The 26,619-nt window shown below is 41.4% G+C and overlaps 1 protein-coding gene across 4 annotated transcripts in view; it reads right to left on the reverse strand.

Annotated features, from left to right (window-relative positions):
• The window catches only part of CAB39L (calcium binding protein 39 like), a 100,514-nt gene that overhangs the window by 18,110 nt on the left and 55,785 nt on the right, over positions 1 to 26,619 (reverse strand). For all 4 annotated transcript variants that reach the window (XM_045014017.1, XM_045014036.1, XM_045014044.1 and 1 more), the window contains 3 exons: positions 23,490 to 23,654; positions 18,408 to 18,526; positions 8,285 to 8,453 (listed from right to left, as the gene is read on the reverse strand). In XM_045014017.1, the coding sequence (XP_044869952.1) occupies positions 8,285 to 8,453; positions 18,408 to 18,526; positions 23,490 to 23,654 (453 nt within the window). The remainder of the gene's footprint in view (positions 1 to 8,284; positions 8,454 to 18,407; positions 18,527 to 23,489; positions 23,655 to 26,619) is intronic.

The following is a 26,619-nucleotide window of genomic DNA, read 5'->3' on the forward strand; positions in this document are numbered from 1 at the left end:
CGCACAGTCAACCTGTGGAACTTTTTGCCAGAGGATGTTGTGAAGGCCAAGACCATAACAGGGTTCAAAAAAGAACTAGATAAATTCCTGGAGGATAGGTCCCTCAATGGCTATTAGCCAGGATGGTGTCCCCAGCCTCTGTTTTCAAGAAGCTGGGAATGAGCGACAGGGGATGGATCACTTGATGATTACCTGTTCTGTTCATTCCCTCTGGGGCACCTGGCATTGGCCACAGTCAGAAGACAGGATACTGGGCTAGATGGACCTTTGGTCTGACCCAGTAGGGCCATTCTTATGTTCTAATAAATATTGGGGTTGTCTACATTTATTTATTTAAAAATAAATTTCTATACGAAGAAGGAGTTTGAACCTGAGAGGTTTTAAGCACCACAATTCCTATTTGGAGTTAAGAGAAGACCAGGACCATTGATTTCACTGAAAGTTTATGTTGCTGAACATCTCTTTGGCTCAAGAGTAGCCCTCTGGCTCCTGGCAAATGCTAGTGTGGCCCTTGGCATCATAGAGTTTGGGCCCCCTGGGACCTGACTCTCCTCTCAGGCCGTTTTAAATAAATAGTGCAACTCCATTGCCTTCAAAAGAGTTACTTTCCATAGGAGTAAAATAGGAGTGAGAAGAGAATCAAGCTCCTCATCTAGTAAACTGACCTAAGCCAATTTTTTCAAATTTGGGTGCCTAAAAGTTAGCCACCTAAATCCATATTTAGATACCTAAAGAAAAAAAATGGCCTGATTTCCACACAGGCTGAGCACCCACCTTCCCTATTGAAGTGTATGGGAGCTGCAGGTACTTGGCACCTCTGAAAATCAGGTTACTTATTTAGGAGTCTAAATATGGATTTATGTGGCTAATTTGAGGCATCCACTTTTGAAAAAAAAAATTGTCCTACTGCTCTCTTCAATAAATTGCATTGAAATGCAATGAAAGCCTAGATCTAAAGTCCATTCAAGTCAATGAAAGTCTTTCTGTGGACTTGAAAAGAAAGGGCTTTGAATCAGGCCCTGTATCTTTTTCTTTAAAAGATCTCTCTTCTTTTAACAGCTTTGTTACTGTCAGAAGCTGAGGCACATGCAATTGTCTTTACACAGAAGTGTTCTCAATAGCTCCAAAAATATATTTCATCTGATGGTTCTTCAGTTTTTAATTTGATTTACAATGAATTATATTGAAAGGATTAGTATTTAAAGGATTTGTATGTATCAGCTATTGAGAAGGGAGAAGAAGAGGTCCTCATAAACATGGTTGCTATAAAAACTGGTATACTATATAGTTAGTATATTCTTTTGTTCAGCAGGGATGTGATGAATTCAGGTTAATTAGCTGAGTGGACTTCAGCCTGCTTCATATGCAGGGCACTTAAGCAACCAAGCACAGCATTTTTCATTGTGTCCAACAAACTGCATATAGTCCAAAAATTAGTTTTGTTTTTATTCATAGAAAATCACAGGACAGAGTGGTGCAGCAACATTTGACCAGCATTCTTCCCACCTCCTAGCTGCTCCTGGTACGTCCAGAGCAGATTAGGTCTCTAAATACAAGTCCATTTTCCCTGTTCCCCTTGCATTACTCGGCAGCTCAATCACCCTCTGCCGTGCACCTGGCTGAATTTAATTAAAAAGTATATCTTAATATCAAAAATTCCAATATTTCCCTACTATAAATATCCTTAGATATTAATGCAAATTTAATTAAGCCCTTCTCTGGCCCCTGCAACAGACGAGTCTTTCTTCTCTGCACCAAACACCCATGTGATTACATTATACAACCCAACAAGGGGGTGGCAAAACCCAGATCAACAGGTGCAGTAATCCACCGAATGAAAAACTGTAATACTTGTTTTTGCTGTCTTAGTAGTCAAGATATAGCTATATGTTTTACAATTCCTGTTGCTTTCTCATCACTTATTGCTATTCCAACATAACAGTGATACCAGGATCAACCAATGTTTATCTAGGCCAATACCAGATGCTTCAGAAAAAGGGGCCAAAAAACAAAAACAACCCATAATGGACAATTATGGAGCAAACTGCTCACAGAGGAAAGGTTTCTCTTAACTTCAGGCAGTTAGTAGCTAACTTATGCCCTGAACCATGAGGGTTTATGTTCTTTATAATTTTTTCATCTATTTAATGTATCTATGGATGTTACTATTCATACAGACAGATAATTCTATTTTTAAATCCTACCATGCTCTCAGCTGGTGAGTCCATGACTATATAGGTCCATTGGTTATACATGGCAGGGTACAGCAGTCTGCAGTCCTTAATACAGCTCAAAAGTGCTTTGTTCTATGCCCTGCCTTGTGGCTGGGTGAAAAGGAGATTCTGTTACCCACCCCCACCCATATTTTTCCCTTGCTTAAAGCCTGATTACTCTGATATTGTGCAAAGGATATGAATTTCTTCCACAGTAAATTAATGGCAGAGCTGGAAATAGAATCCAGGAAATCTTACTCCCATCCCCATGCCTGATCAAAAGACAACACTTCCTCTTTGAATACAGAGAGGGTCATTGACCATCAAAAACTTGAGTCATCTTTGTAAAATAATATTGCTGTACATATTTTAACTTGGAATTCTCTATATGTATGTATTAGTTCAAGTATCACGATATTTAGCTGGAGATAAAGATGGATAGCAACTTCAAGTCTTCTTTACTGCTTAACAGAGCTGGTTTGTACTGGAAATCTGGCCTCACTGACCACTTAGGAACAAGAGGTTACGCCCATTAAGCAAATCTTTACTCCACTCAATATTTCAAGGATGACAGTAAAAATTAAGACCAGGTTTCGGGATGTGCCTTACACTGGTGAGTTGAATTCTCTATTAGACTTTCTTCTAATTATATCCGAGGTTTCTCTCATCATGTTTCTAATTAGCTTTTCAAAAGGAAAGAAATAACTTGTTTCTATGACAGCAAAAACCTACTGACAGGAGAAAGAAAAAAAGAGCCATATCTATATTTAGAAGAATCTCTCATTGCAAAGATTTTTCCCCAGCTTTTTTAGGTGGTTTTTACAGAGAATAACCAAACTGTTCCTATGCATTAAACTTAACAGGCAAACAATTTTTGCTCAAGGACTACACTGGCTATTATTGCAAGTCACATATACATTACAGTCACATATACATTGCATAAAGTAAAGCACATTGCAGCCAACATCCTCTTTAATATGGAGATATGGCCTGTGGAGACTGCAGGTCCCAGCATGCAGTGCCGCATCAGGAGCTGAGCAGCAACTACAGACCATAGAATTTAATTCTGCATCTTGCATTTGGTCCACCTCAGCCCCCCCATTAGAGGAAGATTTAACAGGGGGATAGCAGAGCAAATCCCAGTCATGCCCCTGTTCTTGCTTTGAGGGACATGTAAATAAAAAGGTTGCGGTGCTTCAGTCAGTGCTGAAATGGTTTGATCTAACCTGTTGCTCTCCCATCTCTCTCCCCTTGGCCTACCTCTCCAATTTCTCAGTATTGCTATCCCCCAAGTTCCCAAAATAATGAAATTGGCATAAAAGGTCATAACATTTTCTAAAAACCAATAGATTTGGGATTCTTTTTAGTTGCCTTTTGAGCCCTTAAGGTGTGATCAAGTCATGTTTTCAAGCTTTTTCCTGCAACCACAATGGCTAGATACTTTAAAAAAATGAAACCAGAAATTCTAACAATCACATGAAATCAGGAGCTGAGACTTTAAAAAACTAAAACTATCACAGGACTCTCAATAATATTGTAAGAGTTAGCAACACTGGTTTCCACTTGTCACAGTGGTTGCTACAGCTGACCCTCATGTTGCCTCTCCAGCTCCACATCAACCTTCTCCTGACCCGAGCGCTATTAGGAACAATCAGCTGCACACACAGAAAATGGGAAATGACTGCCTAGGAAGGAGTACTGAGGAAAGGGATCCGGGGGTCATAGTGGATCACAAGCTAAATATGAGTCAACAGTGTAACACTGTTGCGAAAAAAGCAAACATCATTCGGGGATGTATTAGCAGGAATATTGTAAGCAAGACACGAGAAGTAATTCTTCCACTCTACTCTGCGCTGATTAGGCCTCAATGGAGTAGTGTGTCCAGTTCTGGGTGCCACATTTCAGGAAAGATGTGGACAATTTGGAGAAAGTCCAGAGAAGAGCAACAAAAATGATTAAAGGTCTAGAAAACATGACCTATGAGGGAAGACTGAAAAAAATGGGGTTTGTTCAGTCTGGAGAAGACTGAGAGGGGACATGATAACAGTTTTCAAGTACATAAAAGGTTGTTACAAGGAGGAGGGAGAAAAATTGTTGTTCTTAACCTCTGAGGATAGGACAAGAAGCAATGGGCTTCCGTTGCTTAAACTGCAAGGGCACTTTAGGTTGGACATCAGGAAAACTTCCTAACTGTCAGAGTGGTTAAGCACTGGAATAAATTGCCTAGGAGGCTGTGGAATCTCCATCATTGGGGATTTTTAAGAGCAGGTTGGATAAACACCTGTCAGGGATGGTCTAGATAATACTTAGTCCTGACATGAGTGCAGGGAACTGAACTAGATGACCTCTTGAGGTCCCTTCCACTTCTATGATTACCATCTAGCCTTGCCTGTCACTGCTCTATTCCCACATCCATACTCACTGTGGCTCTGCTCCCCCCCTCATCTAAATCCAATCTAGAGACTTACCATTACTTCCCTACTCAGTTCATCTGCCAACTTGACCTTTATCCTAAAACCTTCATGTAATGTAAGATGCAGCACTAGTCCCATTTCCAGAATTATGGGAAGAGATTTCTTTATGCATTGCTACAAATGTGCATTGTGAAGTATCATTAAACACTGAGGAAAAGGGAAGAAAAAATACTGAGGTAAAATGAGACTGAAATGACACCTACGATTTTGCATGAATTCCTCTATTTTACAACCCTCACCTAACATACAAAGTAAATATAGACCGGCATGGTAAGTACTGTGTAATCACAGGGTAATTATTTTCACCAGCTTATTTCTCTCTTCTAAACTAGTCTCATGAACTACAAGTTTACAGAGCCATCAGTTAAAATTTGCCGCATCGCTGTACTGCAGTCCTAGGACCGTATGACCAGTACAGGTGCATGTGGCACCTTTGATCCAGTCAGGGTGTATTGGAAACGTTTTCAAGTTACATGGATCTGCTGGTTACACACTGGAGGCAAAGCAGCCTGCAGTCCCTAATGCAGCTCAAAGGTGCTTTGTTGCGTAGCCTGGCACCAACTCCATGATCACAGTGCTGGGGCTGGGAACAGCAGTAATGCAATTAGTCATTCTTCTTTTTAAATGATTGGAATACTATTGAAGTAGGAACAAAGGGAACCTTTTGTGGACAAAGCAGCGGAGGAAATGAGCATGTGGAACCCCCTATTGTGGGGTGAGAGACACGTGATTGAAGCTGGCGCCCTCTTCAGGGATTCTTATATTTCTTCTAATGATATACTAAATGGGCATTGGCTATAAGTTTGCAGACTCCTACATGGTATTGCTGGATCTACCAGTTGTTTTTTTTGTTTAAAAAGGACTACACTGACCCAAGTACTCTCTTGTCCATAGTACACATTACAGCAACTTATGCAAGTTCTCCATCCTTTTAAGATGGCAACATACATAAGGACTAATCTCTGAATTACTTGTCAGCCAAAATTCTTAAATTATCTATTAGTGGACAGTACAAAGCCAGACCTGAAGCGGAGCTCTGTGTAGCTTGAAAGCTTGTCCCCCTCACCAACAGAAGTTGGTCCAATAAAAGACATTACCTCACAGGCTTTGTCTCTCTAAACTGAGTAACAGGCAGCATAGTAAAATAACACAGCATTTCCTACTACACAACCAATCCATGGACATGGAGATGCCAGGCCTGTCAAAGCCAGCGACAACCTTGTTTAGGAAGGTCCCAAAAAATACCTAGTGAAGAAGGCATTGCTTTCCAGTGAGTCTTTCTAATGCGGCTATCAGAGTTCACAACTGACATTGCAAAACCAAGACAAGCTGTGGGAGGCAACACCCCAGAATTGCTTAGAAGAAAGATTTAGGCAAAGGTGGTCAGACGAAATAGCTGACTGATTGGAAATTATTAGTACATGGTACCATACTGATCTGATGAAAAGCTGATATTAAGCCAAGTGGCAGAGATGTCAATCAGAGGAGAGATGTTTCAAGTCCTCCCTCTTGTTTGTTCTTATTCTCACTTGTGCAGTGTCTAAAATTGACAATTTAAAGTCCTTAGGGCAATGACCTTGTTCAACTACTCATGCTACCAATCTCCTAGCACATCTTTAGAAGTGGTATTAATAATCATGTCAGCCTTTTGTCCAGGATGGTTAAGCAAAAAAAGAGTTGGTTTTTTTTGTTTTTAAATTATGTGTTTAGCATGTCACTCACTTCAGGCATGGAATGAGTGCGTTTTGTTTGGGCTGACCCTGGCAAAATCTGCTTTATTATGGGATTGGTATTATTTTTCTGCACAAGTGTCTGTTATCCTGTTGCAGTCACAAAGCCGGGTTTGAAGGTGTCTGGCAGTCATTCTTTCAGTCTGTTTTTACTGATGTTTCAAATATGTGGTGATGTCTTTTCTATTAGTTAAGATTTACATTACTCATCTCGGCAGAAGCATTAGTCCACAAGGACTTAGTGAGGATAAACTTCCACGTACAATGTCAGCACTCAGTTCCCTAAAACAATAATGAACTAAACCGTGCCATTTAAACACAGCCTACGGTAAAAAGTGGTGTGTGGCCACACCTCCCCATGGAGACCACTGGGAGATATTCTGTGTCATGGAGGCAGAATACCTCCTTGAATGATGCAGTACATAGGGGACTCAAAACCACTACTACACTCCTTTCAATGGTGTGCCTTGCCAGCTTTTGCTTGTGTGTGTGTGCCAGGTCAACTCCATGGAATGGCGCCGACGAGCAGAACAGAGTCTTGATTCCACCTCCCTGCTCCTCCAAGAATATGGAAGCAGTGCAGATACAGCAGTTACATCTGGCCCTTACATGGGCCTCCCAAGGTGGGGAAAGTCCTTGCCCCTTCTCAGTTTGTAGAATGTCTGTGCACCGATTAAGAAAGTCACATATTTTATTAATTCATCAAAATTATTCAAGAAAACTTGCACTAATTTTGTTGACTCTGTAGCTTGCTATTTGAATTGTGTTATTGCATTGTGATTGATCACATCAATCATATGATTTACATCTGTTTTGTGATCGGATCAACGTAATAACCAATTTGCAAACATACTCTAAAAAGCATGCTGATGTTTTGGTTTTGTAATTATTTTAAATTTAGCACCTCGAGCCCAGACAGGATTTCTTTTAAGTTGTACTTAAATCTGGATACAAACAAAATAAAGAATTGTGAACACTGCGAAAGGTAGTTCATTTAACTATTCACACAAATATTCATGGAATTTATTTTAAATATTTGCCTAACTCTGCTTCTGAAGAATAAAAACCTAAAGGCTGCTGCAGCCTCAGGTTCCTGAACTTTAAAGAAATCATTCTCTTTGTTTTAAATTACCTAAGAACAAGACACCTGAGTCTGCATAGCAATTACTCTCTTAGGCCACAATCCTGAAATTCATTGTATGTCCCAGACTGCTGCACCCATGCAAAGTCCCAGTGACTTCATTAGGGTTCTGTGTGGGTGTAGTAGCGTGTCTGCATGCAAGAAATTGCAGTGATCAAGGCCTTAAAATCTGAACCTGCTTGGTCCTCCAAGCCCACAGATCCCCAGGGAGAAGGCAATGAGTACCATGTAGGACTGGACTGTATAACTGCCAATATTTTAAGATGAATCTATGAGAAAAGCTTAGCCATAGTTATAGATAGGACAAGCAGCGTGGTGTGTAAGGACCAAATTCAGAGCAGTAGATGAAGTAAAGAACATTGTGAATGACTAAAATGATTCATCCCATATATTATTTTTTAAGGGATTATATGTGATACATGGCTAATTTTAGTTTTAAATGGTTATACAAAATGCCTTGGAACATCAGGATGAAGGACATCAAAGAAATAGAAATCGGGATTAAATTAAAGACTCGACTGACTGTATCCCTGCTGTGAATCCAGTCACAATCAGACCAGGGATGAATTTAGTCCTCTCTATCTAATAGTAAAAAAAGCAGACTACTAGGGAAAAAAACCCCAATCCCTGTGTACTATACAGCATCCAACAGTCTAAAGCCAGTGAGGGAGGAGTGCTGTTTTAAGCCCAACATTGTAAAGTTCCCATGGACATCAAATAATTTACCTTAAATGTAGCAAAGGCATCAGAAGCGATGTCAAACGTTGACATTTCCACATATTTGAAAAAGTCTCTGAACTGTTCTGAGAAAAGGATGATTTTGGCAAGTGGCTCATGCCGGATACATTCTCTCAGCATAATTCCACAGCGTAAGGCAATATGTGGTGCTTCGTACCTAGAGTATGAAAAAGCACCAGACAAAGAGGGTTATTTTAAGCATAAATGGGCAATTGCCTACCACATATAAGATGCATCTACCAACAGAAACACATACTAGAAGGCCCTAATACAAAACACTGGATCCAACCTTCATGGCTTGGACCCATACTTGAGAAACATCAGCTGTATCAGTGGATCTCAAAAAAAAATTTTTTTTAACTGGTGACCCCTTTTCACATCACAAGCCTCTGAGTGTGACACACACACCCCAATAAATTAAACACACTTTTAAATATATTTAACATTATAAATGCTGGAGGCAAGCGGGGTTTGGGGTGGAGGTTGACAGCTCAGGACCCCCCATGTAATGGCCTCATGACCCCCTGAGGGGTCCCGACCCCCAGTTTGAGAACCCTGAGCTATATAATTAAGGTTGTTAATAGTACAAAAAAAAAGGAGGGGGGGTGGAATGAAAACTAAAATTTTTGAAATACTTACATTTCCACTGAAATTTTTATGTTTGGCCTCTGCTGGTGATTTTGGGGTGTGTTTGAAAATTTTGACCAGAATTCCTTCACCATTTTGGAATTGAGAGGGTAAATCAAATACAGTATATTCCAACCCCCTTTTAAAATAATTCTGAGACCCTTAACTTTTATAAGTAAAATATATACCGCCTCATAAACCATGTTTTTTCCCCTCTCCACTCTGCAATAAGAAAAGACGCCACTGGAACACTAATCTCTAACAAGCAAGAGAGGAAGAGTTTATCCATGCAGCCTCTTCAGTGTCTGTCTCTCTGCAGTTCTGATGACCTATTCTGTAGCCTGGGAGTTTGGGCAGAATTTTGTTCATCTCAGTCTCTGTGGAGATTTGTTCAGAAGACCAGCATTTGGTCCTCAAGTTGTAACCACCTTATGGCAAACACACTGTATTGTACAGCAGCAAGCACACTTGTAAACCCTTCGGGGGTGGGTGGGAGGGAAGTCATCTCTCTCTAATTCCTATGTAACACATTGCATCTCTTAAGTCAAAGTGCACACTGAAATAAAGCATGCAAGGTTTCAAGAAAAAAATAGATGTGATTTAGCCAACCAAAAACCCCCAAACCTCCTCCCCCTGCAACATTTAAATTACTACGCAATGAACATGCTTTAACAATGTTCATTTAGCTGAAAGTGACAGGGCCCAAATGAACAGAGAGGAAACTCTGCTTCAATAGGTTGACTACAGTCTATCAAAACTGCCTGTTAGCCAAAGCTTATTTGCCTTATTGTTTCTCTGCACAATTAATTTCTACTGTCAGGCTAAAAAATAAGACAGACTGCCATCTGTGCTGTGAGTGAGTAGGCCTTTCAAATTCACCACCAGCTTCCACGTTAAAAAGAATGGTAGTGTTTCCAGAGCATACTAAGGCTGCATATTTCCATGTGATGACTACAATAGCTGGCCTAGTGAAAAATAAACCACTGATTCAAAAGTCAAATGAAGCTCCTCTTGCCTCAAATGAAAATAAATCCCAAGCAGCTGATGACAATCAAGCATCTCTCTATCATTTGGGGGGCCATTTGCACACTAAACATATGACTCTTTATATAGTAAATGTCCACAGATGTTTTCTGTTAAGAGTTTCCTCTTCTCTACTGCATCAGGTCACATTAGTACAAATGCACATTTTCAAACAGAAGAGACAGAGTCACTTCTAGGCATGTGGCCAGGAAATGTTTAATGGCTGGGCTGGGGAACATTTTAGGAGGAATATAAATAAATTATATTTCTGCCAACACAATACAATGATACTTGTGTTTTTGGAAGTGTAAGTAAACGCAGTAGAACCCTTAAGTCAAACGCTTCATTATTCAGAATTTGGTATGTCACTGGGGCTACAGAAGTAAGGCAAGTTGTACTTGGCTCCTGAAATGTACCTGAAAGAAGATTACCAGCTGTCTGGCCATAATTAGCACTTTGTCTGCAGCAGCAGTTCCATTCAGAGCCACTGTGGAATTTAACAGAGAACCAGGAGGGAAAGTAATCCATTACCAGATGCTAATACAGCATTGTTGGTGATCATTATTAGTTATTATTAGCTGATAATGTGCTCAAAGGTGTAAAGACACAAAATGAAGCTCCTACCTGCTCCGAAGAATTTACAACCTAAAAGTTAGACACTGAACACAGGATACACTGGGAAACCCAGAAGAAGAAATCACTTCAATATTTACAACTCATTTTTGTGGACACTGTGAAATCAGCAAGTCAAAGAGAGACTTGAAGGAGAATAGAAGTCACTTGGCACAGTGGGGCAGGATAGAAAAAAGCACAGAGATAAAAGGTGGAAGAAGGAGACAAGCAGGGCATCAAGACTGTAGGGGCACAAGAAGAGACTTCTTGACAAATTGCCATATCCCCCTCAGCTTCTTAGGCCTGATCCTACACCACTAAAGTCAATGAGAGTTTTGCTATTGACTTTAATGAGCACAGGATCAAGCCTTTAGTGATGCTATAATAGTACAGATATTATCCCTGTTCAGAAAGGAGGCAGCAATGGAATACAGCACAGAAACACAGCATGGCAAGGTGGCCCATGGAGATTTTGAACTCTGATTTCTTTCATGTACAGAATGCCATCCTAGCACCTGAACTGAAGTCTGCTGTAATTTTCTCTGGTACAAAGTTATACATTATTTTACATCACAGGGGACTGAATTCATCCCTAGACTAACACCACCAAATGCAATGGATTCCAATGGATATCAGGGATTAATTTAGCCCAAGGACATTTTCTAACATATGCCAAAAGCTACATTCATTTGAAGTCCTATTTGCACTCTGCAAATCATACTGAGCCTCCATAAAGGGAAAATAAAAGACCATTAAAGTTAGTCCCCTTGGCAGCAGGTAAGTCAATTATCCTATTATTTTTATATTACACACACACACACACACACCATTTGCAGAGTGTTTTTGTGAAACTGACAATTTGGGAGGGATTAACTGAGAAGTAAAATGAGGACGGAAGGTAATAGTTATCTCAAGCTGGCAGTGACACTGCAGTATTACACAGGAAACGCTGGGAAGGAGAGCTTATTCGGGAATCTTCCCACTTAACAACAGAGCTCACATTATGCAGTGAAAATAGTGACCTTTTGTTGTTGCTGCTGGGAACTGACTGTCAGGTGGCAATGGAAATTTTTCATTCAATACTATGCAAACAATGACTTGCCTTCATGATAGTTCTGTGCTGTTTTTTCCTACCATTGTGTGTAAAACATACATCCTGATTGACTTATTTTTTAAATAAAATGTATGTCAGAGACAGCATCCTATAATTTTATAACAGAGATGGACAAATGCAGGGAGAGAATACTTGTAGCATTACTTTGGGTTTCAGTTTTTCTTCCTTTTTTAAATGAATTTTGTAATGAAATATATTATTATATTCACAAGAAAATACATAATCAATAAAAAAGTAAACAAAGGAAATACAGGGCTAAGTTAAGCACATAGACCCAATCTTGCAATTTATGGCACATGAGCACAGAAGACTGGTCACATGCTACAAATTGTATGATTGGGGCCCTACCCCTACGTTAGGCACTTCTTATAAGTTGTGGAAGTTGGAACTCAACCCTGAAGTTGGATCCATGCAGATAAGTGCCCCTGTGTTTGCTCAAATGTATTACAGGCTCAAGGCACCTTATTAAGATCTCTTGTATAAAAAAGTTCTATCGATCAAGAGAGAGCACAAAGAGTTCTATAAAGGAACAGAAAGCTGTGTTCGAGTCAAAGGCAGATACATGGCATGGTTTCCTATCTCCATGGGAGTTCAACAAGGCTGCATTTGGTCACCGTCTTTGTTCAATACTGGTATTGATTGGTTGATAGATAACACTGGTCTACAATTTTTGAGAAGTCGTCTGCTTCAGAGATAAAATGTGCTATTTATTATGTATTTTGATGTGCTGAATTCAAATATGACAATTAAAACAACTGATTGGCTACTGTTTCTAAGATATTTAAGTTTTTACATTTTATGTCTATGTATATTGTGTAGATAGTAGAGTTTTAATCATAAATTGTAAACCTAGGTCTTTTCATGTGTTTATGGTTGCTTTACATGATAATATTTCACCTGTCCTGTTTATGTAACACTTTAAAAATCAGCAAAAGGGTTATATAACTAAAATTTATTATGAAACAAAAGGCAAAAAACTATTATGTACATAGTTTAGTCCTATTCAGTGTCTACTCAGCGCTTCTTGGCTTGTCTCTTGTATTCATTAAATGGAGCATCTCTTGTCACTGTCCAGCAATAGTCTGCAAGCATTGATGGGCTCATTTGCCCTGATAGCGTTTCTCCATTGTTGCAATGTCCTGGTGAAATCGCTCGCCGTGCTCGTCGCTCACCGCTCCGCAGTTCGGTGGAAAAAAATCTAGATGAGAGTGCAAAAAATGTATCTTTAGTGACATGTTGCAACCAAAGCTTTTGTATGCCTTGAGGAGGTTTTACACCAACAACCTGTAGTTGTCTGCCTTGTTGTTTCCGAGAAAATTTATTGCCACTAACTGGAAGGCTTTCCATGCCGTCTTTTCCTTGCCACGCAGTGCATGGTCAAATGCATCATCTCGAAGAAGTTCACGAATCTGAGTACCAACAAAGACACCTTCCTTTATCTTAGCTTCACTTAACCTTGGAAATTTTCCACGGAGGTACTTGAAAGCTGCTTCTGTTTTGTCAATGGCCTTGACAAAGTTCTTCATCAGACCCAGCTTGATGTGTAAGGGTGGTAACAAAATCTTCCTTGATTCAACAAGTGGTGGATGCTGAACACTTTTCCTCCCAGGCTCCAATGACTGTCGGAGTGGCCAATCTTTCTTGATGTAGTAGGAATCTCTTGCACGACTATCCCCTTCGCAGAGAAAACAGCAGTACTTTGTGTATCCAGTCTGCAGACCAAGCAAGAGAGCAACAACCTTCAAATTGCCACAAAGCTGCCACTGATGTTGGTCATAGTTTATGCACCTCAAAAGTTGTTTCATGTTGTCATAGGTTTCCTTCATATGGACTGCATGACCAACTGGAATTGATGGCAAAACATTGCCATTATGCAGTAAAACAGCTTTAAGACTCATCTTCGATGAATCAATGAACAGTCTCCACTCATCTGGATCATGAACGATGTTGAGGGCTGCCATCACACCATCGATGTTGCAGGCTACAAGATCACCTTCCATGAAGAAGAAGGGGACAAAATCCTTTTGACGGTCACGGAACATGGAAACCCTAACATCACCTGCCAGGAGATTCCACTGCTGTAGTCTGGAGCCCAACAGCTCTGCCTTACTCTTGGGTAGTTCCAAATCCCTGACAAGGTCATTCAGTTCACCTTGTGTTATGAGGTGTGGTTCAGAGGAGGAGGCTGGGAGAAAATGTGGGTCCTGTGACATTGATGGTTCAGGACCAGAAGTTTCATCCTCTTCCTCGTCTGACTCGAGTGAGAATGATTCTGGTGCATCAGGAACCGGCAGTCCTTCTCCGTGGGGTACTGGGCGTATAGCTGATGGAATGTTTGGATAATGCACAGTCCACTTTTTCTTCTTTGACCCACCTTTCCCAACTGGAGGCACCATGCAGAAGTAACAATTGCTGGTATGATCTGTTGGCTCTCTCCAAATCATTGGCACGGCAAAAGGCATAGATTTCCTTTTCCTGTTCAACCACTGGCGAAGATTTGTTGCACAAGTGTTGCAGCATATGTGTGGGGCCCACCTCTTGTCCTGATCTCCAATTTTGCAGCCAAAATAAAGGTGATAGGCTTTCTTAACCATAGTGGTTATACTGCGCTTTTGTGATGAAAAAGTCACTTCACCACAAACATAGCAGAAGTTATCTGCACTGTTCACACAAGTACGAGGCATCTCTGCTCACTTTGGCTAAACAGAAATGTGTCCCTTTGCAAAATCAAACACTGACAAATAAGAGCATGACACTGTATGATTTCTAGAGCTGATATAGGGCAATTTGTTCAGCAGAGTGATGTAAGCTTCATTATGATTGCATCATCCATGACTTCTAGGAATAACATGATGCAATTCATATCATGTATGACGCAATACCACCTTCAGATTGCATCATTCATTGTTTTGCCTAAAAAGCAAGTACTGTCCAAACCCAGTCATAGATTTATTCATAGATCCAGTCAAAGATGTATTTTAGTCATTTCTGGTTTAAATTGAGATCCCTTCCCTTTATAACTCACTTATCCTCCGCTATTCCCAAGTCAAGGGTCGTATATACTGACCCAATAGCATATCTTGAAAACTAGAGCCAATCAACAATTTTAAGCATCATTTTCGTTCTCAGTGACCCAGAATTAGTAAAGTTTGACTACATTTATTTCAGAAGCATTTTGCCTGTAGAGCAGTGTAATCATAGAATATCAGGGTTGGAAGGAACCTCAGAAGGCCATGTAGTCCAACACCCTGCTCAAAGCAGGACCAATTCCCAACAAAATCATCCCAGCCAGGGCTTTGTCAAGCCTGACCTTAAAAACCTCTAAGGAAGGAGATTCCATCACCTCCCTAGGTAACCCATTCCAGTGCTTCACCACCCTCCTAGTGAAAAAGTTTTTCCTAATATCCAAACTAAACCTCCCCCACTGCAACTTGAGACCATTACTCCTTGTTCTGTCAAGGAGGCAGTCATCAGTAGCATTGAACTGAACACTATTCTGCTTCGAGATCTTGAATACACCAATAACATTGTCTTGTTGGCTTAGTGTGGTGAATTGCTGCAGCTAACGGCTGATCTGGTCGGGAAAGAAGCAGTGCATGTTGATCTGGTAATTAATCTGGATAAAACTAAGACCCTGGCCATTCCCATCAAGCAGCCCCCAGATCCAGATTACAACCAGCTCAGTAAAAATCTGTCCAGGTAGCAGGTAGCAACCAGGGCCGACCCCAAGTTTTTTGCCGCCCCAAGCAAAAAATTCCCCCTCTGGCCTCGCCCCAACTCCACCCCTTCCCCGCCCCATTCCAACCCCTTCCCCAAATCCCCAGCCCTGCCTCCTCCCCCAGGCATGCCACATTTCCCCTCCTACCCCTCCCTTCCTCCTGAGTGGGAGGGGGGAGAAGCGGAGCGGCGGCAAGCTCAGAGGAGCAGTCGACAGTGGAGCGGAGGTGGACTGGGGGGGGAGCAGTTCCTCTGCCCCCCCCGGGTTACTTTCTGTGGCCTCCGCGCGCCCCCCACCACCGCAGCTCACCTCCGCTACACCTGCTCCCCTGAGCACGCCGCCACCGCTCCATTTCTTCCCCCCCCCCACGCTTGCCACAAAACAGCTGATTTGTGTGGCAAGCCTGGGAGGAAGGGGGGAGAAGCGAAGCGACGGTGCACTCGGGGGAGCAGGCGGCAGTGGAGCGGAGGTGAGCTGGGGGGAGCGGTTCCTCTGTCCCACCCCAAGGATTACTTCCTGCGGCCCTGCCCGTGCCCCCCACCGCCGCAGCTCACCTCCACTCAGGGCCGGCTCCCAGCTTTTTGTGCCCCAAGCAAAAAAATAAATAAAAATAAAAAAAAGAGGACCTGGAGTGCTGCCCCTTGGAAAGTGCCGCCCCAAGCACATGCTTGGAGCGCTGGTGCCTAGAGCTGGCCCTGGTAGCAAATGTCAAATACTTGGGCAGTGTCAGACAGCACTGGAGAATACTCAAAAGATGTAGATACTTGGATAAGTGCCGACTGAAGCACCCATGGAGAAAAATTAGCAGGTGCTTAGTACCCAAAGGGAGCCAAGCTCCCCCTCTCCACTCCCGCCTGCAGGCAGCTTTTCATTTGTGCAATGTATTCGCAGGCAGGGTACTTCAGGATTTGACCACATAAACATTAAATAGGCAGTACTTTGAATGTATCAAAATGAAGCAACTATATAAGTGAGCTGTAAAGTATTTCCTTTGGGAATTTTGTTTAACTTATTAACAACCAACTCACTTCGTAGTTGATGCCCAAAAAATGTGTGCATTTTTGCACATCTTTTGTATATGCAATCATTACAACTGGACATGAAAGTCACATGCAAATGCCAAATTTGTGCCGACAAATGCGTTCTTGATACAAATAAGTGAATGGACCTCATGCCTTGCTTTATTAAAATCTGCTATCTATATTTTAATACTATTAAATTTAACAAAATGCCAATATTTTATAGAGAAACAAATTGGCATAATCATTAAGACTAGTTTTCTGAAATAGAGTATTCACCCAATACATAATCTGTAGCTTGACATTAATTAATTAAAATTCAGCAACAACAAAAATCCATATAGCTGGCTGGCTGGCATACTTTTGAGAATCTGCTGCCTCCGTGACTTAGATTAACAGACATAAAACAAATCTGAGTTTCAAGGTTAAGGATAAATTAAAGTTAAACTATTAAATCCAATGATATGTTAAGACCAATGAGTGGCTCAGTTTCTGTATTTATCCCGCAAATTTATCAAAAATGGTGGGCTCAATCCTGCTCCCATTGAAGTCAACCAGAATTTTGCCACTAATTTCAACAGGAGCAGGCTCCTAATTTGGAAAAATCAGGCAAAAAAAATCCCAACTAGTAATACAGTCAAAGTCCAATTATTTTTTTTTTTTTAAATCATTACCAGAGCTGTGAGCACGTTGCCAGCTCTTGTGATTTAATTGTGAGCCTTGCAATATTTGGGATTTTTCTTAAAGTCCCAGCTCATGGAGCTATGTTGTTATATGAAAATCCCAGAGTGCATTTTTTGTAAACAGTAAGTTGCTATCCATGGTTGCAGAGAAAAGCTTGAAAATTAAAACCCTAAAGGCTCAAAAAAGGTAATTAAAGACCCCCAAATGTATTTTTTTAATCTCAATTTTGGGGGCCCATCTCATGATTTTTGAATGCCTGGGTTTAACAGTACTGCTATTTTATGGTTAAGCAAGATATTATACTGGTTATATTTATTAACTGACCAATATAACGTCTTATTTTTACATAGTAACTTTCATCCAAAACAATCCTAAAGCTCTTTATAAACAAGGGCCTATATTCACCCTCCCCCAGAAAAAAAAAATGACTGAGTGATCAGAAAATAGCTGCTTTCAAAACCATGGAAAAGCTAAGATTCTCAATATAAGGGCAGGGAGAACAGAAGCCTCAGAGAAGTTTGGTCTCACTCATGCATTCCCATGCATCAGTGCAGTTAACATCCCCTCTGTGCTGCTGCCTAGCCCCCTTTCATGGCAGCATAGCTCACCTTGGAGGCCACTGAGCTGAGCACTAACTATGAGACGGAAACCAAAGGGAGAATTCATGCTGAAAAGAGCAGCGTTAACTTCTGCATTGATCTGCACTTGGAAATATGCTGGTTGTTGAGAGGAACATGTTCCCTGATTCCATCCCCCTCTCTGATGTCAGTCCAAAACTCACAGAGCCCCAACCGTGCAAAGTCCATGTGGTCACGAGGGGTTGTAGAACATGTCTTTCAGACACCACTACCTTTCTCGTAGTTGTTTGTTTCTCTACACAACATGCAACAGTCCAGAATTTGGCCAAATATTTATAGGAATCATTTTGCTCACTACTGAAATGCAGCCACCTGTGAAGGGAACTCAGCAGTTACTTAGCTGCACCCATCAATCCTACACAACAGTTTAGGGCAGGAATGGAAGACAGTATCTCATGGAAAATAGAGGCGGAAAGTAGTCAGAATATAATTACCCCAATATGGAGTTTGGCCAAGAAATCATGGCCAAATAAATAATGCAGGTACAGTACTAAAATGTGTACAAGTGTCCACTTTAGTAGCAAGTCAACAGAAGCCAAGAAATCTGAAATTAAGGCTGAAATTTCATCCACTTTTTTTGTTAAACCATCATATAAGGTAGATCAAATGTAATACAAGTATTCACCAGACAATCCTGCTTAATGGAAATCAAACTCAGATTAAAATGAACACCCACCCTTTTAGAAGCATAAATAGGATATGTGGATGGGCACTAATGTATTCCACAGTAGGGCTTCGAGTGCCAATTTGTCTTCTCAAGATGTTGTTAAATATCTGGGACACATCCTTTTTGCCCTATTAAAGAAACAAAACATAGTTGCAAGTGTGAAAACATGAAAGAATGTGATTATTCATTAGTCTTTATTTACAATAGGAAAAGAGACCCAAAACAGAACAAGTCAACACCAACTTGCCCTAGCTGTCTCTCTTTGCTGTTGATCCCCTCACATCTTATTGCTCAAAAGATGGGTGCATCTCCAATGGCTCAACAGGCTCCGTTGGTTCCCCCATCTATTTGTTCTGGACAATACCAATTCCACCATTTGCATTTTCTTTTGCCAAAAGTGAAGACAAAAACCAAATCTTTTGTTCTGTTAATTTGCAACGTCTCACCAGTGATGCACAGCTGCTCCCTTAGCCCCCAATTTCTGAGTCCTCACAGCAGCACTCAAACCGAGCTCCCAATGGGGCAGAGCAATGCATGGTTTTGACCCACTTGGTCAGACTAGACATTTTTCCTTTTATTACTATCACAATCAAAATGATAGCTCAAACTTAGCTAACTCTTATTCTTAAAAACCCCTAATATACAGCAACGTGCCTGGTGTACTTAAGGACAGGACTACCATTCCTCTTATAATCTTTATGTTAACCTTAAATATAAGACAAATGTTATTGTCATTATCTGTGTTCTGTTTTGTTGTTGTTGTTGACTCTGCTTTATTCCCCCAAAACTGGATGAGATTGGTCCATAACTTCACTGAAGCCCTGAGGAACCCTCCCATTTTCTCCTGCTATTACCCCCCACATATACATCTTCTGAATCTTGTACCGCATTAGTCATCATCATTCCAGTTAAAGACTTCTGAGAAGGCCCTTCTGAGCCATTTTATAATCACCCAGAGAGGTTGCTGTTGCAAAAGCGGAGAGTTGCATTAAAGGTCTTGTAGCAGATAAATATTGGGTCATAACACTTTCCTATGGTTTGCACTGTCCATTATTTATAATCTGTATAATATTCATAGACGCATTACAAGAAGACAAACACATTCCTTGGCTGGGAAATTAATGAAGGTCTCAAGGCAAAGGGCAGATAGTTTCACACAGAGGAGAATTTTCCTAGCTTCATCCTTGCAAATAAATCACTCTCGAGAAGGACTGAATATTCTGCCTTCCTAGTTGTTCCAGCCCAGCTGGCCTGGAGAGTAAGAGACTAAGAAAGGGAATCAAATCAGTAGGATGGCCCATCTGCTGTTATTTGAGATATTCTTGACACTTGGATATTCCAGTAATTAAGCCAACTTCTTTTTTAAAATTTTCCCTTTTAAACTGTAACACTCTCCACATAAATCCGGAATGCTGCACAATTAAATCCATAAGTCATGAGACGTGTTGCCAGGAGTTCCAAAAGTAAGTACACAATGACAATAATCCAGAAAAGAAGAGCTGTTGAAAAGGGGAGACAACACTGGCCAGAAATGTAAATGATCTTAGCTGCATAAGCACAGGATTTGGGGAGAGATTTCTCAGACCCTTGGGACTGCCTCTCGAGTGTCTGGACTCCCAGTGACATCAGTGAACACTGAATTGACTACAGAAGAAAACAGATATGAGGCTTGTCCCAAAGACGACAGATCCTGAGCCCCACCAGCATCCAGATTCCTGCTAAGTGGAGGATATTATTTTCTTGATTTAAAATAAATGTATTATGTTCAAATGTCAGACAGAAACCCATGTATGTTGGTGGTAGTGGGGGAGGTCGCCTGAAAGAAAAACCTCATACTTTTAAATTTCCCATTGTAGGTAGGTAGGTAGGTGCCAAAACAAAAAGGCCTTATGCAAAGTCCTGAAGTCAGCCTCAGAGGGACTCTGGAAGACTCATTTAGCAAAGAATTTTCATAGAGTGGGGGTTCCTGAACAGACAAAGCAATGGCACTATCCAGTCTGAACTTCAGGAAAGTCAGCAAGGACAGGCTGGTCAATCACAACTGCTTTACGGGTCACAGCAGAGGAATAATCACTCAAGTTCCTTAGGCCTAAATCATTAAGGGCTTTACAAATATCAGCCACATAGTTCACCATATTCTCATTTTAAATTTTGGAATCACCACCATTTCTGGCCAAGAAAGAGGAAGGAGTGCCAAAAACATCATATTAAGTTTTAAACACTAGGTGCACTACAATTATGTGTTTTAAAATGGCACATCCCCTAGAGGCTAAAGGCAGGCACCCATCAAAAATGTATGCAAGAATTATGTGATTTTGCAATGCTTCCTTTATGTGGAATTTGCAACGCAAGTTCTCTTTACAATGAAAAATGCAAGATATAATAGAAGCAGAGTAGAGGAGGGGCAAAATTGGAGCCAAAGTACAGTGACTAGATATGAGCAAGGGATAATAAGCTCATCCTGTGGATAATAATTTACCAGATTCCTCTGCCATAAAACAACCCAAGCCAATATGATATTTTAAAGGAATCACAGACAAGAAAATGAATGTAGGATCTCTGTAATGTAGCAGTTTTATGTTATTATTTGTTCTGGGCTACTGGCTATTTCTCACCCCCTTTATTAGCCAACTAAGAGTTTTTTATAGCTACTGGCCCAAGTTATAAAGTTCAGATATGAATTCGAATTAGAACTTCCCAAAGTTCAGTTGTGTTTGGGTTCATGATTCCTGCTCAGGGCCATCTCCACTGTTTTATAAGAGCATCAATCCTCAAAAAAAGCCAGATTTTAACATGGATTTATAATGGTACAAATGGGGATTAAAACAAAGAAAACACATTTGCATGCTGACAAGTAATGAATTGCACAGACAATCAATCAGTTATATGTGGGTACCAATTGGAAGACAGCAAAATAAGGGTCAAATGCGGCCAGGAAAGTTTAGAAGCTCAAAAAATTATGGGAACCTGAAGACACAGTGGGCATACACTGTTACCAAACTCCTTTTCAATTACATTTTACTGATGCAGTATACGTTTCATCCGCTTGATTTATCTAACAGTAACACCTGTGGCAAAGCAGAGAGTTTTGCTGTGTGATTATATAACTTGGTCATGGATGAGGCTAATTTCACAGGTGAAGTATTTAGAGTTCTGTTCACAGTAATAATAAATACCACATAGTTGCTGATGCACAGTTGACACACCAGACAGAGTCCTGGCTTGGAAGACCGTACTCTGGAGAAATAAGCCAAGGAATATTTCCCATTTGATATAAACTATACAGAATGCCATGCTTTTAAAGCAGTAGTTATCCCATGATTTGAAATGTTATATGATGATGGTGCCTTTTATTTTTTACAGTTTTCAAACTACGGGATTATTTTTCTGATTTTAAAGAAAACATTTAGAGACTGACACATTTACCAATTGCAAGAGAACAACATAAACAACTGAAGAAATTCTATGATCAAAAAACCTCTCAGTTCAAGAATAGAGGGAGAGGAAGGAACTTGTGTTGACAATGGAATTTTTATATTAAAAAAGTAAATGAAAATAATCTATCCCTAGAACATAAATCTCCCAAGGCTATGCCATTTAATATTGCAAAATGAACATTAAGTCTCACTGAAATGCCATGAGAAGGAGCATATTTTTCATATTTTCCAGTGAAATACCACAAGTATTTTTTTTCTTACAGCATTTCAGTGAAAGCCACCGTTACAGCTCTAAAGGACTTCAGGTTTCACACATTGGAAAATGTTCCTCCTTTTGATTCATTTTCAAAGGAGGCAGAAAGTAACAGCACAACAAATGGTTCTTTCCATTAAATGGGGTACAGTTCCCCACAGGAACGCTCACAAAAGGTGACTCCCACAGGATTGCAGAGAGTCACCCCTGGGAAACAAGATAAAAGGATGATGCTCTCTGGAAGCTGGTTTTAATTAGGTTCCCCATACAACACATTCAGTTAGTGCCCCTACTTCAAACTGTGGCTAACGGGAGGCATTGTGTAAGCATCCTGTAGGACTGGAAGTACAGAATTCCTGAGTTCTAGCCCTGCACCAACATGCTGAATTATTTGTGATGATTCATCCGAGCAACTAGGAACACAGGAATTTCCATACTGGATCTGAACAGTAGCCTCTCTTGTCCAGGATCTTGTCTTTGATAGCACCTTCATAGGCAGTGCAAGAAATGCTGTAGTGAAGTTCTAGAATAACCTCCCTATGGGGAAGTTTCTTCACAACCTGCGTCAGTCAGAGATTGGTTATGAGAGTTTATATGCAGCCTAAATTATTTTTTAATAATTTCTAATGTAAATGGAGATATTTTCATTGTCCATATGAATGTTTAATCCTTTTCTGAATTATTCCCAGTTCTTTGCCTTAATGTTATACTGTGGCAATGATTTCCCGAGGCTAATTATGAGTTACGTATTCCCTTATTTCACCAATATTTAGTTTGCTGCCTTGCCATTTTATTTAATGTCCCCTTATTCTTTTACTCTGAGAAATGAAAACAGGATTTGTCCAATCTATCAAGCCATTCATTATTTTGTATACCTCTATCAACTAAGCTGTCCCAATCCCCTCAGTCTCTTTTCATAAAGAAATGTTTCTATGGCTCCAGTCATTTTCATTCTGTCTCCAAATCCACTGTCTCTTTTCGATAGTGTGACCAGAATTTAACCTGCTCAGGGTGAGGGTGCACCACTGAAGTATATAACAGCATTATAATGTTTTCAATTGTATTTTGCATCCCATTGCCTTACACATCTGAACAGTCCATCTTTTGGTTATTCTGATACTCCATAGTTATGCCAAGAAAGAATTTAATGCATCATGCTTAATTAAGACAGAGAGGGCACCTGTGTATCAGCATATTGATCACTACACAACAACAGAGGAATGCTCTATTGAAAAAAGCTTCCATCTTTCAGCATGTCAAAGTTTATAGTGAAAGTGAGTGTTGGGAAGACCTAGCTATACACAAATCAGTTAAACTTTAGGAAACTACAGCTAAGCTAAATGACAATATCAGGATAAAAAAGATGGCATTCTTCCTTTCAGAGAACTAATATTGACCTACCTCGAAATCTATCAGCTGCAAGTTGGCTATAAGTGTCACTAGCAGGCCACTGTTGTATAATTCTTGTGCCAGTTGAGCCACTGTTTCCGTAGGCGGCTCCTTGTCACTAGTACCACACAGAATTTCCTTCATTGCTTGCAGTGATTTTGACACTTCTTCTGATGCCTGGTAATCAAACAGGACATTAACAGTTAAAGAACAAACCAACCTCAGTGTAAATAAAATTGGTAACAGAGAAAAACTGATCAAACAAAGCTTCAAACAGATTCCAGTAAAAAAAATGGTTAATGTTATTAAATGGTTTACTAGATTTTTGCATACACTGGGGCTGGAACATTCACACTGGATCCTGCAGCTCTTACTCAGGCAAAACCACACACAAATTCAGCTGTCAGTGAACGTAAATGCAACATACCATATATTCATATGTGTAATATGCATTAAATGGGGTCAGATTCCGGGGTAAAGTTATAAGATACACCTCCCTGTGTTAGCAAGACCCCTTTATGTTTCAGGAGGCATTCACTCCAAAATAAGGCAGGTGATGTTTCAGCTGCCACCCTTACTCAAATTTCCAGCAAAGGACTCCACAAGAACTCCGCAAGTGGGAGGTGTTGAGGGGCACACTAAGGGTACGTCTATACTACTGGCCAGATTGGCGGGTAGTGTTCGATGTAGCAGGGATCGATTTATCGCGTCTCGCCCGTACTCCACCTCGGCAAGAGGAGTAAGCGGAGTCGACGGGGGAGCCGCAGCAGTCAACTCACCACCGTGAGGTTGGCCAGGTAAGTCGAACTAAGATATTTCAACTTCAGAAGTTGCATCTCTTAGTTCGAACCCCCCCGCTAGTGTAGCCCAGGCCTGAATCAGCACACTCCCCAGCTGCCTTGCATATATACCTTTTCTGTCCAAAGCCCCCTACTTTTGGGGCTGCACTGGCCCCACTACAGTTGACCAAGTAACTCCTTACAGACAGTGTCAGCTTTGCATCACTGCAACCTACTCTTCCCATAACAAACTGGGGATCGGGACCCCTCAGGGAGTCACCAGGTTACTACATGGGGGGTCGTGAGCTGTCGGCCTCCATCCCAAGTCCCGCTTTTCCTCCAGCATTTATAAAGGTGTTATATATATAAAAATGTGTTTTTACTTTATAAGGAGAGTCGCACTCAGAGGCTTGCTATGTGAAAGGGGTCACCAGTAGAAAAGTGTGAGAACCATTGCCCTAAACCAACCAGCAAGCCTGGCCAATTACCTTTAACTAGGAACTTATTGATGGAGCGTACGGATATCTAGATTGCAGGTTTAGGTAAACAACCTAACCTGCTTCCACTAAAACAAAACAATTGTCACTAAGCAAAACCAAAGCCAAATATCCTTCATCCTCCACTCCTTCACTGTTTATTTTAAAACACTTTTGATGAGCACAACTTTTCAGGTGAATCAACCGTGCGTGCGAGATACAAAATCTGGATGATGCTTCAGATCCACTAGAAGGTATTTGAATCCAGGGTTTTGGTTTGGCCAAGAAGACAGACAGGAGCCATTTGTAAAGTCCAAACCAGGTTAAGATTTTGAACATCTCAAATTTTGGTGGATATTCATAGAATCCAAAGCCAGAAGGGAGCACTGTGATCATCTAATCTGACCTCCTGTATAACAGGCCATAAAACTTACCCAAAATAATTTCTAGAGCATATCTTTTAGAAGAACACCCAGTCTTCAAACATTCAGATCTAGGCTTCTGGTCTGAGCCTCTCTCTAGTTTTACTCCTGAGGGCATTCTGCGCCAAAAAATTTAAATTTCTGCAGACAATGTTTTAAAATTCTGCAAATTTTATTTATTTGTCAAATAAACGTGGAGGCTCCAAGCATGGCATTGGGGAGCAGAGGCCACTGGTGGCACGGAGGTGGGAGATCGCTGTGCATCCTGCCCTCCCGCCCAGGTCACAGACTCAGTGGTGAGGCTGCACCCAACCCTGACAGTGCAAGGACTGGGCCTGCCCCAGAAACACTGCAGGGCCCTGCCCCTCGATGCCAGGTGCACCAGGTGTGGGCAGGCTCAGCAAGACAAGATTCAAGTGTGGAGGGGCTTAGTGTGTGGGACCCAGGTGTGGGTTGAGAGGGTTCTGTGTTGGGCAATTTGGGTGTTGGCAGCTCAGTGGGGAAATCCGTGTGTGTGTGGGGGGGAATCTGGATGCACAGGGATTTGTTGGGGGGTTGTGGGTGCAACAGTAATGGGACTCTGCAGGGGGTCCAGGTGAAGGTAGTTGGTGCTCAGCAGGGAGGGGTCTGGGTGTGGGGGTGATAGAGCTCAGCAGGGGGATCTGGGTGTGGGGAGCTCAGTGGAGCAGTGATCCATGTGCAGCTGGTTGGGGCTTCGTAGGGTGGGGATTCGGGTGTGGGTGGCTCATTGGAGTGATCCAGGTGCAGGGGGAGTGGGGCTCATTGGAGGCGGCTCTGGGTGCGGGGGTGGGTGAGGCTCGATAGGAGGGTCTGGGTATGAGGGGGTCTGGATGCATGGGCGTTAGGCAGATGGGGGAGTAGCTCCCTGTACAGGGATCCCTGTCCCTGCAGCTGAGGAGCAATGAGTGCAGGAAGCATGGGGGGACGGAGTTTGCAGAACTTCCTACAGAGGAGGGGGTGGGTCTGACACAGCCCTGGATGCTGTGCAGGGAAAGAGTCAGCACAGGTAGGAGCCACCAGCCAGGTCTTTCCCAGTCCCACCCTCTACCCCATAGTGATTCACCTCTCTGCTGGCTGCCCTGGGCACCCAAAACATACTGCTGGCAAGGGTCGCACAACTGCTCTTATGGCTTCCCTTTGCTTCCCCATCAGAAAATCATTGTTCAGTGTGGAAGTAAAGATATCTGCGGGGGACATAAATTCTGCACATGTGCAGTGGTACAGATTTCCCCCAGGAGTATAGTTTCTACTGAATGAAAAGTCTTTCAATGTTTGAAAGAACAAGATGATAATGCTACATAAATAATCCCCACTGCATGTTAGAGAAAACCACATGATTGTAAGCACTTCAAGGTAGAGACTGAGATGGATCTGATCTCACAACACAATTACACTGATACAACTCTATTAACTCCAATGGAATTAATCCAAATTTACAGGAGAG

This window comes from Mauremys mutica, chromosome 1 (genome assembly GCF_020497125.1).
Source record: "Mauremys mutica isolate MM-2020 ecotype Southern chromosome 1, ASM2049712v1, whole genome shotgun sequence".
In the NCBI taxonomy this organism is placed as follows: Eukaryota; Metazoa; Chordata; order Testudines; family Geoemydidae; genus Mauremys; species Mauremys mutica.